Source organism: Dreissena polymorpha, chromosome 6 (assembly GCF_020536995.1).
Source record: "Dreissena polymorpha isolate Duluth1 chromosome 6, UMN_Dpol_1.0, whole genome shotgun sequence".
Taxonomy (NCBI): domain Eukaryota; kingdom Metazoa; phylum Mollusca; class Bivalvia; order Myida; family Dreissenidae; genus Dreissena; species Dreissena polymorpha.
Genome location: NC_068360.1, coordinates 24,493,824 through 24,507,775, shown reverse-complemented (window position 1 = coordinate 24,507,775; position 13,952 = coordinate 24,493,824). Strand labels below are relative to the sequence as shown.

The following is a 13,952-nucleotide window of genomic DNA, read 5'->3' as shown; positions in this document are numbered from 1 at the left end:
CACCATTACATGAAGTTCGACGTTAAATGTCGGTACCCACGAAAGCGTCAGCGAGCGTGTCTTTGCATAATAAATAAATGACTCAAAACCCTTTAACCAGTGTGATATGGTATGAAAACATGTCTATCAAAATCATCCGTAATATCGCGTATTCTGTAGGCATAGACGCCACTTCGATGTGTCGAGGATTTCTAATCACTATACAACGTTATTAAGTAGGCGGAGCGTTCGTCTTAAGGCGAGATCTTTATCATTTAGTAAACTGTAACCCAATCAGAATTGTTGCCGCAAGTCAGTGCGCATGCGCGATTACTCGCAGCTGTAATCAGTAAGTAACAATCAATCCATGCATATATTGCCCTTCATCAACACTAGAGCGCATTCTCGTGAACTGTTTTGGAAGTAATAAGGTGTTGGTGTTGTTTGTGCAAGTAGCGAATACTAAATTTTAGTATTTTAATATTTTAGCATGTTTACTGTGTCCATTTCAATTCGTTTTTACAAATTTGTTTTAACTGTATAAAATGCCAGAGACAATATATTTGAATCATATTATAGATTATTTATAGTAATATTAACCATATTATTATTGGTATTAGTAGTGGAATTAGTGTAAGAAGTAGGAGTTGTAGTCGTAGATATATATGTCAAATACGATTAACTGTAAGACATTTTACAAAGAATGGTTGTTTATATTTCATCATATAATTTAATGTTAAAATAACAGATAAATAATGCAGGAAAACAATATAATTTAATGTTAACTGAAGGTTTGGTTTCAGTTCCAAGATGTTCGCTTACGCTATACGTTCGTACATCCTCGTCGCCATCGCGTCTGCAGGTTTTTGGTTACCCCAAAAATGCCAAAACGGAAATCCATGCCAAAACGGGGGTACATGCTTTTATTTCCCCAACCACAGTGGGGAAATTGTCTGCAAATGTACTACCGGGTGGGACGGACAATTCTGCACGACCCGTAAGTTATTTGTGTAACTTTCAATTTAATAATGTTGGCGCTGACAAGAGGAGATTCTTCGTTCAGGCGCATTGTTTTGAAAAAAAGTTATGTGATGTACATATACGTTTATATTGTATAGTCTATTGACAGTGCAGAATATTAAGAGAACGATTTTACTTATTACACCCATGCAAGTTGATAAAAACAATATAACTTCGTTAAATTAAAACATAATGTTTTTACTACATTTACAACGTATGATACTTAAAAAAATATTTTGCACAAAATATTACAAGAAATTTTAAGCTCGATTTGTTCATAAGTTCTTAATTACAGCTAGCGGTATTCAGGAACATAAACCGCTGAGAGGTACACGGAATTATCAGGATGATATTCAAAATAAATGTGAAACGAAACGGGGAGGTTGACTTTTGTTAAATTAATTACCACTTGCCCACGTGCTCTTAATTACAGCTTTCCGGTACATCGGATGTTTTACTGACACTTCGACCCGTATCATGCCTGTCAGGCTACCCGATTCGAAATCAAACTCGCCGATGGAGTGCGCCGCTCGTTGCCATGGCTACGCTTATAGCGGCACGCAGGTCAGTAAACAAGAGGAGTCAGCTGAGTGGTCAAGTTTTTGTTATCCACACATGGAGTAACAACAACCACTGTTCCCCTCATGCACCATGTTGTTATTTTAAATAGGCGCCAATTTAAATCAGTATACATCTTAAAGCAAAACTGTTCACTGTTTGCACGAAGAATTGTATCCCACTGCTTTAACAGAGGAATTTCTCAAGAAATCATTATAAGTTGATATTCATAGCTCTTATCATATGTCATTAGGTCCGTTTAATTAAGCTACTTACGCAATAAGTTAAAATATTCAACTATTTTGAATTCCTACTATGTACTGAATAAGTTGTATATATTGAATCGGATTAAAAGATATAACATAAAATCGTAGGTCGGCATCGAGTGCTATTGTGCAGACTGTCTGAACGCCATGAAAAGACCGGATAGCGAATGTATCAAGGCGTGTCCTGGGGACAGCAGCAAGACATGCGGTGCAGACTGGAGGATGAGCGTCTACAGCAACAGGGGTATCATTTTGTACTTTGGTTATACGTCTACAAAAACATGGGTAACATTTTGTACTTTGATCACATGCCCCTCAATAAAAGCTCATTGTGTGTGTACCATAATCACCATGGTCATTTTTAGTCTGCATATCTCTCTGTCGCTCTGTAAGCACATATTTTTTCAAACGAAAAACGTGTACAATTTTCATGTTCAACACTTAATCTTTCAGTAAATTGTTTTATTGACATTTGCTTAATTGTCCACTGTGCGTCTGTAAAAAGATCTTTAACATTCAAACTTTAGAAGCATCTTCTCGGAAACATTAATGGGTGGGGGTGTAATATTTAGTGAGTAATATTGTATACTTTGATCGTCTAATACCTTTGTTCAAATCATAACCTTCTTCTCAAAATTGTAAACGCCACATGGGGTCACACTATTTTATTGACTTATTTAGTAAATAACGTTAATATCTTATTCTTAGAGAAATCAAGTCCCAAAGTTTTGTTATTTGCTTTACAATGTCGTATAGATGTCCTGTACACAAGTTTGTTCAGATAATGTCCCTGGAGTAAAAACTGTCTTACGCATCAGGGGTCACGTGATTTACATTTATTTATGTGGTTAAGTACATCAAATATTATTTTTATGCAACAACATTTTTTCGTGCTTTGACTGTTGTCAAATTCATATAGTGGTCCTCTGCAAAGTTTGTTCAAAACATGCCCCTGCTGACGATACTGGCCCTATTGGCTAAATGAATTATAAAAACTTGTATCGTATATTTCTGAAACCAACCTTTTGATCTGAAACTGCACGTAAAATAGGTTTAGTTTGTGGTAGTTCACATCGTGTAGTGGTCCTAAACAAACTTTGTTCATATCATACCGGCCATGCCTTATGGGTTAATTGATTTGCAAAGACCCGTGTAGCAATATTATTAAATATCGTCTTCTTTGAAAACACAAGGCCCACAACTTCTATCATTGGTGTGTGTGACATTAGATATGGGTCATCTATAAATGTAGTTTAGAACAGGCCCAATAGATCAAAGCTGACCACACCCCATCACACTGGGGAGCAATCTTCGGAAAATCCTTTCTTATCGCGAGTCTATTCCTCGTGATTTGTCGCTAAAAATGTGACGCACTGATATTTACACGTTATGGCGTCAGACAAACATCGCAAGCAAAGCTGCTTTGATGCAATACATAGAGGATATTTGTTCATGTCAGTGTAAGATCGTTTGTTATTTCACGAGTGATCATAGAAAATACTTTTTTTTTCTATGATCACAAGTGAACTAACAAACTATCTTAAACTGACAAGAACACATTTTCTGTGTCTTTTATGCCCCTTTTTCAAGAAAATAATTAGCATCTGTTTCCCTTTCGCTGCAAAGTTACCCTTTCTCTCGTGGCGTGCCTGAATACATTTCCATACACAAAATGACGTCATTATACTCTATACGTTAAACTCTTTTACAATTTAAATAAACGGTGAAAAAAGCATAAAATAAAAAGTAAATTTGTTGGATTCGATGGAATGTCGTTTTTAATTCACTCGTGGTCATAATATATATATATATATATATATATATATATATATATATATATATATATATATATATATATATATATATATATATATAAATCTTGAAGTTAATCTTGATATGATAATCTAAAAATAGAAAAGTAGTTCCTAAAATTTGTTATTTTTACAGGTGAAAATATCAATATGTTTATTTTCAATGCTTTTATTTCACAGCAGAAATGTCATATTTTATCATTAGGTATAAAAAATCTCATTCGTGTCAATTACTGTATGAATGTTAAGCAAAACTGATTTCTATCATGTTAACAAACTACACACCATGGTTTGAACATTGTTTCTTTTGCAGCTGTTCCACAGCTGTCGACTCATGAAAAAGGAAAATTGTGGTTTGGAAACAACTCTGTGTGAGCGTATACGAACTGCCCGAATTACACTCTTCGCCTATCGAAAATACTGATTGCTTTTGTTATTTCTATAGAACAATAATATATTCTTCCTCTTAAAGTGATATTATGGGCATCTAGCAGTTTATAGGTGTCTATCGCAACCGTTGTTTATTTTTGGTGTTTTCACTTCATATACAGTTATATTTGTTAATGCAGCATCAACATACTAAAACAATATGCCGAAAAGAGAAAAAAATGAGGCATTTGAACCGTACTTTCGTGTTGACAACTGACTACAGGAATGATTCGATGTACGATGTGAATCTAAATTTAGTTTTAGTGCAGATTCGTTTATACGACACATAGACACTATTTTGTTTTACGGATCATTTTGGCTTAGAGGACTATGTGAGTCATGTAAAATATCAAATATAATATATATTTGTTATAAACAACTGGTAGCAAGATGAGTTGCAGATACTTGGTCAGTTACCACATTTTAACTTACACTTTTGACCTGTTAATTTTTTTCCAGCTCAATTCAACAGTGAAAAATGACTATAATATCACTTTAAATAAGTGCCTTATTACAGAGAAAAGTGTTTGCACTCTACTTTGCTGAGCATGGATAAAAGTTATATTAAAGACGGATTCTCCTATGTTTATGTATTCTCACAATAACAGATTTCTACTGCAAATCAGTGTGCCATTATTTATCACGCACTTACTATAGTATATATTATTTTCTAAACAAAAGTGTCTCGAAAAAACAACAACAATAACAACAGCGTTTCGCTTAATGCATACTATGTCAGAAACATGAAAATCAAATGAATAATCTGTAAAAACACAATTTCGACATTTTCAAGAAGTTGATCAGACACAACAGAACATTTAAAGTATGTGTCCCCAGTATGTGTCCCCAGTATGTGTCCCCAGTATGTGTCCCCAGTATGTGTCCCCAGTATGTGTCCCCAGTATGTGTCCCCAGTATGTGTCCCCAGTATGTGTCCCCAGTATATATATTCGGTTAAGTCATCCATATGTTGTTACTCGAAAGTTGCAACAAATAACTATCAGCAGTGCTTGACAGATGAAGCAATTCGTTACAGATAATTCCAGAAAAATACTCACGACTGTGTGACTAGGGTTTTAGGATAACAAATTGGACAGTCTCATATTAAGAAAAATTCGAAATCATTCGATTTTTAAGTCACATTTCAAACACATCCCGAAATTTATTTTTTGATATACAATAAACGTTGACAAAAGCCTTTATTAAACAAATGTTTGCCACATAATGGTATAAACTTGTTACTTGTTATTCGAATGACAAAAAATGCTTCTAAAGATCAAACACATTATAATGAAAATTTACTTAAACAGACCAATGTGTGTCTTCGCGCCAAACAATATCTAGAAACCCTCTACAGAGTACAAATAAAATCATAGTGTGGTCGTACCTGTTCAAAATAAGTGCACCTCACCAGATTCAAAACAGACACATGCTTAGCGTTGGTCCAGCTAAAGTTTCATGTCATCTTTGTGCGCAAAAATAATATTTATATATAGCTTTTTTTTATTGATTGATTGATTAAAAAAAATAATAATGGAAAAATACATGGCAAAACAAGTATAACACACACATGTACTTAAATAAGAGGGAAACATGCATGAATTAAACAAATACATGAGTGAAGCCATGACAACCATAATTATATATGACAAGGATGACACAAAAAAGCGTTTGAAAAACACTTATTTCCATTGTGATCCTTGAGATACAGTGTTGTGTGACATAGGAAGATATAATTAGAAATAAATATATATCACAGATCAAGACACCTTTAAGAAAGACAACTATTCATGAAACAAAACATCTATATATTGCACCTAGTTTGAGAATATTAAGTATTTAAATATTAAAACTTAGTACCTATAATTATATATATATATATATATATATATATATATATATATATATATATATATATATCTATATATATATATATATATATATATATATATATATATATATATATATATATATATATATATATAAATAAGACATTTTACATTATATATATATCTTGGGCCTACATGGTAAAAAGTCTATAAGATCATTGCGGTTTTAACGATGTGTGACTGAACCAAGGGGTAGGGGATGTAGAAATATTTTTGAAAATTTTTAGAGTAAGAGTTACAGATATGTTTATACAAAATTGGAAAACCGAATTGAGTGAATCAACTAGAGCAAATCATACATATTAATATCCGATTTTAAATTTCAAATCCTATTTAAAGTGATGTAAATATCCCAAAGTACAGAATGGGTCTCTCTAGATTAACAGTCTCTGCACATAAGCTTAAAGTTGAAGACACGGGTTAGATGGCAAAACTCTCTCTCTCTAGCAGAGAGAGGACGAGAGAGGAGAGAAGAGCAGGAGAGAGGAGAGAGAGAGAGCAGAGAGAGAGAGAGAACGAAAGAAGAAAAGAAAGCACGAACAAGAAAGAACGCAAAGCCCTCCCTCCCGAAAACAGAGCTCTTCTCTTCGCTCTCTCTCTCTCTCTCTCTCTATCTCTCGCTCTTTATATATATAATAGATTATATATAATATATAATTATATATATATATATATATATATCGATTATAATTATATAATATATATATACTAAGCAACCTACAGACACACAACATATTTAAAATAAATAAATAAATAAATATTTAATTAAACGAAAAAATGGTCACGAATCATGTAGACTAATAAAATGTTCCTTATCACTGAACTCGAAGTTATTGTATGTTTCAGAGTCTCTAATATTCTGTGGTAAATTATTCCACAAAGTGCATCCCCTGTAGGCAAATGTTCGTTTATCAAACACTTTTACCTTAGGGATGGAGTAACGGCTACTCTCTATTAATTAGAAGGGATTCTCGTCACATTTTACAGGGTCTGTACATTTAATAGCCTTGGTTATGAACCTAGTTTTGTTCTTCGAACAGAGCTAGCTAAGGTAACATGTGCCTTCATTTATAATGGAGCAGAATTTGTAAAGATATTAAACACATGGCAAATGGTTTTAAGATAAACTCTACTAGACATTGGTAATCAATTCAACAGGGCAAATTGCTCTTTACCAACATGAGCTCTGATATATCTAGGTTCACCACAAATCGAATCAGTTTGTTCTGCGTGACCTGTAACTTATTCTTGATAGCTTGAGTGGTACAATGAAACCATACGACTAAAGCATAATCATAACGACATTGGGCAATAGTCGTGGATAGCAACTTCTTAGTATGGAAGTTAATGAATTATCTCTTTCTATAGAGAAACTTAATTCCATAATTGTCCGTTTGGATAACTGACAATGCCTTATATATTTCATTGTTGTTTAACAGTTTCAAAATATGTTTACATGGCACATGTTTTTATATAAACTGACTTTTAACTACATAAAACCACAAAATGAACATCGTGATTTCAGGTGCACAAATTACTTGATTATGTGGAACAAATTCCTATTCATGTTTTAACGCAGTACATATTCGGGCGATGAGTTTTTTTCATGGGGTTGGTAGATATACTCCCAATGCAGCTGTAAAAGGCGAAAGGGGTTGGGTTCTTCTATTGCGCGACAGTGGAAAAGTATATGCAGTCATTGGTGTCGATTGTCCGCAATGCAAGAACGCGGACTTAACAAACAAATTGCACTCTGGGCTCTATCCAAGGGTAAAGGTAACAGTAGAAACTTGTGCTATTAAGCTCAAACTAAGCTTAGCGGTTTTAACTGTGAAGAGTTTTGTGATTTGGGTAGCTTGAATACTAATTATGCACTACCTGTAATTGGAAGAGACAAGATTTTTTAACAGTATGCAGTAGACTGGAATGCAACTACTAATCGTGAGCGAAGTGGTAGAGGTAATGGACGTAAAAACGTCTAGAGCTCTGAAATTGTTTGTAAAATGATCCTGCCTTTAAATCATCGCGCAGGGTTGAGTAAATTCAGGTGTGGTGTAGCATCCCTTAGGATCGACACCGGGCAGTATGAAAATTTAGATGTCAATGATCGCAAATGTTCATTCTGTGACTCGATTGAAGATGAGTCTCGTGTTCTGTTTCAGTGTACAGCGATATTACACATGTTTTTACCCAGAAAGCCTGTATAGTGAAATCCAAACTTTGAAAATATGTCATTGTTAGAGAAGACTAGTATGTGGTTCTCCGACCCACTTTTGATAATAATAACTGCCAAATCATGTTGTGAAATTTTTAAATGACGCTCATTTTATCTATGTAAATAACTAGATAAAGGATTTTTAACAACCTGGTCAACTGGTATTTTATTCATTATATTTTATTGATTTGATTGTACAGACAATATGTTGATATGTATGTTTATTAAAGTCCCTTTTAAGGCTTTTGTTTAGTAGTCATATGCTATGCATCACTTTTATGAATCTTAAAAGACATTTTTACATTACATTGTATATGCTAGGACTACAATAATGCACTAAACTTGCTTCTTAGCGCATTTGAATGTTAATGAAGGAAATGTGACTCTTCAGCGCTTATAAAGTAGATATTTTAACGATAGGGTTTGAAGAGTAACTTCCCTTCAATCTGATGTAGAGCCATTGTCTTCATTTTGATAACTGATAGTAAGTTTATAATAGGTTAGAAGTATATATTATCACCACTAATCATCTCATCATGGTATGCCATGATGGTTGAATGTTCTTCCTAGTTGGTAAATTGTTTGTGCAATAATGTCACAATTCACAATGTTGGATAATAATATACGGCAACAAATTGGTATGACAATGGGTAAGAATGGTGGTGGCAATATAGCTTTTAACATGTATATTGATTTTCATGTAAAGTACATTGATACACAGAATAAGCCTGTTATGATTCATTTTATGAATGACCAATGGTTTATCTTAATGTTTTATATATGCACAATTGTGAAAATTGTAAATATTTGATGAGACTATAATAATAAAATTAATAAATGTTTGTCTATATTCTATCATAATGAAATATAATCAAAAAGTAAAGTCTACATAATTACGAAGAAACATCTGTTGCAAAGAGATTTCGAAGATTTTTGTTATTGAATTCCTATACAATTTGAAAGAAGCTTGAATATAATAAATTAAAAGGTTACGATTAAAGCCGAAGCTATCCTATTTGTTTGCAGATATTAGTAGGAACACACGACATATGTTAGCCTTTTTAAAATTCCTTGACTTTTGCCTTTTAGTGAATTACACAATATGAATAGGAAACAAAACTATCATTTCAAGCAGAAGTAACATCTTTTAATTACTTCGTGATTTTTATTATGGTATAAACAAAATACACATGTATGTTGCCTATTTAAGATTCGTGACCTTTGCCTTTTAATGAATTAAGCAATATGAATAGAGGACACAACTCATAATTTCCAGCAGAGATAACATTTTATAATCACTTCGTGAATTTTGTTTTGTTGAAACACATTTATTGTAGCAAAAATATTTCGAGAAGGTTGAGAATTTGACTTGGTTACCTATATATTTGCATCTTGTTTTTTTTAGATAGAATGTGTATATGTTCTGTATAAATTTGGATTTAAGTATTTTCGTTGAAAAATAAAAGTAATTTGAAAAAGGAGCATAATCTAACAAATGTAAGTCAAGTCCTTGACATTTAATCCATCTCTTTTGGAAAAATACAAAATTATTTATTAGATCTGCAAGAAGCCTAGTAAATGTTGAATGCAATCGTTTGATGTCGTTCGCGAGAATCGGGTAGAAATTTGTTCGTTACAAAGGCAAAAGACATCGATTTGCTCTCAAAAACGTCACCATGTCACAACTTAAAAAGGTCTTCAAGTTTCCAAATGGGTTGTTATTAAATGTTTATGTACATTTGCGGATGAGTTAATCTTTACTGAATCGCCTTACATTACCCAATTTTTAAAATATCGCGAAATATGTTGAAAAATATATAAAACCTACTCACCCTGAAGAATTATCCGTGAAATTTAAAAACAACCGGTTTTTAGCGCCACATCGGAAGTAGCATTGACTCATTTTTTAATGCATCGCAAACAATAAGTGGCGCCCCCGTGATTAACGGCCGTGTTTTTTATACTCTGACTTTTGCATACACAGTTACGGAAAGTTGCGATTGCCTGTCGGAAGCATCCGGGTTTTCATGCAAGGTAAGCTTTGATGGTTTTTGAGTCTACCTTTCCATGAAATTGCTGAGAAAACCTAATGTTGAACTAAAAAATGCACATACAGTTAGCCCTGTCAATCATAAACAATCAAGCACTTGCGTATAAAGTCTTCAATAACTTTTTTAAATAATGACAGTGCATCAACAAGAATTATACCGAGGTTAAATGGATATCAGTAGATCATCCTGCGCGTAAGGACAATGCCGAATAGATATGTTAAATGAACAATCTTTAAAAGTTCAGAAAAAAACATCGGAAAATCAGCTATATTTTACACCAGTTAATATATTTCTCACTTACGCAACAACAGGTACTTGCGTACGATTTACCCCCTGGTCTTGTTGACTTGCAAGTGTAATTACTAGCTAAACCGCGATTGTTATTATTAGTGTAAAGTTGTAATGTACTAACTATCAAGCGTGATTTACACTTAGAAAGTAACAAGAGATGCAATTAAGTTTCAAATATGTGCCTTTAAGTGATTTAAAGATGCACATAGGCGCACGGAAGTTTAGTATGTTGTTAACGAATAGCACAATGCACAAAGCAGTTGTAAATTTCCAACATGAAAATGTCAACGTGGGGTTGTCATTAAGCGATATAAATGTTACTTAAGCAATAACCATGTGTCATTTAGCATCATGAATGGATTAGCGGACATTCCCTTTAATACTTGTTTGATATGTATTTATACTAAACAATATGTTGTCCGTAAATCTTATTATTTGTTTACCGTTGCGTGTATGATAATATTTGATGCATACACACAGACTGAACTGTGTATACCAGTATAATGTATGACGTTTAAAGGGGCCTATTCACAGATTTTGGCATGTTTTGAAGTTTGTCATAAAATGCTTTATATTGATAAATGTAAACATTAGATACAAAAAGCTCCAGTACAAATTCAATAATAAAATTTAAAAAAGAAAAAAAGGTAACCCTTAGCAGGGCTCAAACCACTGACCCCTGGAGTCCTGGAGTAAAAGTTGTACCCACTTAGACCACTCGGCCATTCTTCCCGATACAATGCCTAATGTATTTTATACTTTATATAAGCAATCCTCGTAGTTTCATAGAATATAATGTCAACAACAAAACTCTCCAAATTATTAATTCGTTTCGCATTGCAACGCTTTATAGTGTTAGGGCTTTAAAATCGTCACAAGATGCATATAATGGCTATTTTATAGCATGGTAAATGTTCAGTATTTCTGTTTCCTCACAAATATCATAACTAATACGAAAATTTGCGAATCTGAAACAACTTTTTTCAATTTTGTCAATTTACCCAAACGTGAAAAGGCCCCTTTAATGTCTCGGAAGCTATGCACATTACTGGGTAGTGCAATCATAGTTTAATAGAACCATTTTTTCATGAGCTCATTTGCGTGTATGTTATATGCGTCGATTGAATAAAGTATGAAACTACGTCATGATCCCTCAGTAATAATGACATGAACCAGACACAATGTACACATGTAATCTTAATACTCTACAAAATAAAATCGAACGTTCTAAAAAAAATCTTTGGAATTAGATGATACATTATAATATAAATTCTTTAACATCACATGTACTCATAGAGTATACAATAATATACCAACATAAATGCAAAGCATGTTACCTCCGTTTACATGTCACTTTTGTTCACATACTCAGCTTTTTGATGGTTATTTCACTTTTGATGAACGTTAAGGTTTGCTTTGCTCTTTACTTTTTGCAATCTCTCAGCATATTTATCGTTTCATGCTTTCTTATACACAACTGCAGTGGATTAAATGGCAAGAAGCGTGTCGAAACGAAAGAAAAGCATTTAAAGAACATTTTATTTGATTTTGAGTACTTAAATCGTACAAAGAAGCAATACCGATTTGAGATCATTTTTCGACCAAAACCTGGTAGGTTTACATGCATATTTTATAAACCTTTTTCTCGCCTATTTACGAAGTTGGAATTTCGCTCAATTTGCTAATTAAATATGCAAATTGGGCGACAGATTGCATTGCTTAGACGTTAAACGTGTAGTTTTAAAACCGACGGTATGCTTTGTGGTATTTATCGAACAATTAAGGGGATTTTATTGTAATTTTGCTAGTTCAATACGGAAATAAAATGGTTCTCCATTAACAACTAAAAATTCATGGCAAGAACTAGAATGTGATTAGGTATGTTTTGACAGTAAAGGTAATTTTAGTATAGATGAACTACAGTGACTTTACTTAGTAGTAGAATCTTTTGCAAATTATACACTTGGAACATGTGGGTGTCTCCTAAGAGTAATTCTAGTTGAGCATGTAAGCGTAATAATAATTCGTTTATACATGTAGACGATGACTGTTAATAGATCTATGGTGCATAGCAGTACGTACATAAATACCACTAGGGTTAACCTTGGAAAAATGGTTTATCCATTACGGGGCTCCAACCCACGACAGATGGAACAGTAGAACAGCGATATACTAATTGAGTTATTTACCCATACATACTTTATTTCTTCCTAGAATATTAAGACAGACATCCAGACACTCTTGCCTTTGTGTTCTGAAATGTTAACCCAGGACGAAAACTGCGCCCAGTCTTTGGCTCGAACCCATGACAGTCAGAGCACTATCATGTAACTCTACAAGTTAAGTGAACTGGGTGCCTGTATCTAACCCATGTGTAAACTATACCTTATCACATTCAGCTGATGAACACGTGTAATTTCAGGGCGGTGATGTATCAACTAGAAATTCTTTAATAAGGGCTGGGAAATCATAAAGAAACTTATGAAGAATGGTATAATTTATATATCAAACATGGCCTTTTCAGAATTATAAGACTCCTATTGATGCTGATAGTGCTGACTGTCCTTTCTTTATACCTTAGATACAAATGGGCATTACCGTGGTAACACAAATTTGTAGAAACATAACCACCACCCATGATAGTAACGAATCTGTTGTGTACCCCTTCATTGGTAGATGAGTTGATCTACATGCTACAATAACATGTGTCCATTGGTTTAACTATAAAACAGTCCTACTAGCACTAAACCAGTTTTGGACAGATGTATATTTTGGAACGGAACATACATTATCATACATGTACATTTAAATATAATTATACAAGAAACATGTATACCATTATTTCGAGTTTAGAATAAGATAGCAAACTTAGAATTGATATCCATTTTAGGTCTTTTAAGACACTATCGATTTATACACGAACACATACTTTCATGCATAAAAAGGTCAATAATGTTTTGAATGAAATACAGCCCCAGTAGTATTATGCAACACCTTTAGAATAACCCATTTACACCTTAGTTATAAGCAACACTGAACGATTTAATCCGCCAACGATAGTTTCATTCAAATCATCACGGTTGGAACGATATGTGATTTTGAAAGGATTTTTAATATGTCAGCTTTGTACCCAATTATTTATTGGTTTACCAATATTTAAACAATTACTAACTTGAGCTTTAGGCGCCTATATAGATCCAAGTGACGGTCGAATCTAATTTTGGCTTAACTTAAGACATCAACACTCCCAAAATGCATAGTTTTGAATGGTTATTTTTCTCGGATAGCCAACAACTTAATAGATCTTAATATTGTGAATGGGTTGTTTTGTCTTCAACACTGCGGTTTTGTAATATTGTTTTGTATTGCCTTTAATGATCAACGTTCCAAATATGTATCTAGTAATTATACACCATAAATATTTTGTGGCTTAAAATGGTATT

The 13,952-nt window shown here is 33.3% G+C and overlaps 1 protein-coding gene across 1 annotated transcript; it reads left to right on the top strand.

Annotated features, from left to right (window-relative positions):
- The first annotated feature begins 353 nt into the window (after positions 1–353).
- On the top strand, positions 354–4,685 carry LOC127834059 (uncharacterized). The gene is made up of 5 exons (XM_052359629.1): positions 354–402; positions 783–976; positions 1,433–1,563; positions 1,932–2,067; positions 3,948–4,685. Exons 2-5 carry the CDS (start codon positions 790–792, stop codon positions 4,007–4,009), a joined length of 516 nt encoding a protein of 171 aa, XP_052215589.1. The 5' UTR covers positions 354–402; positions 783–789; the 3' UTR covers positions 4,010–4,685.
- The last annotated feature ends 9,267 nt before the right edge of the window (positions 4,686–13,952 follow it).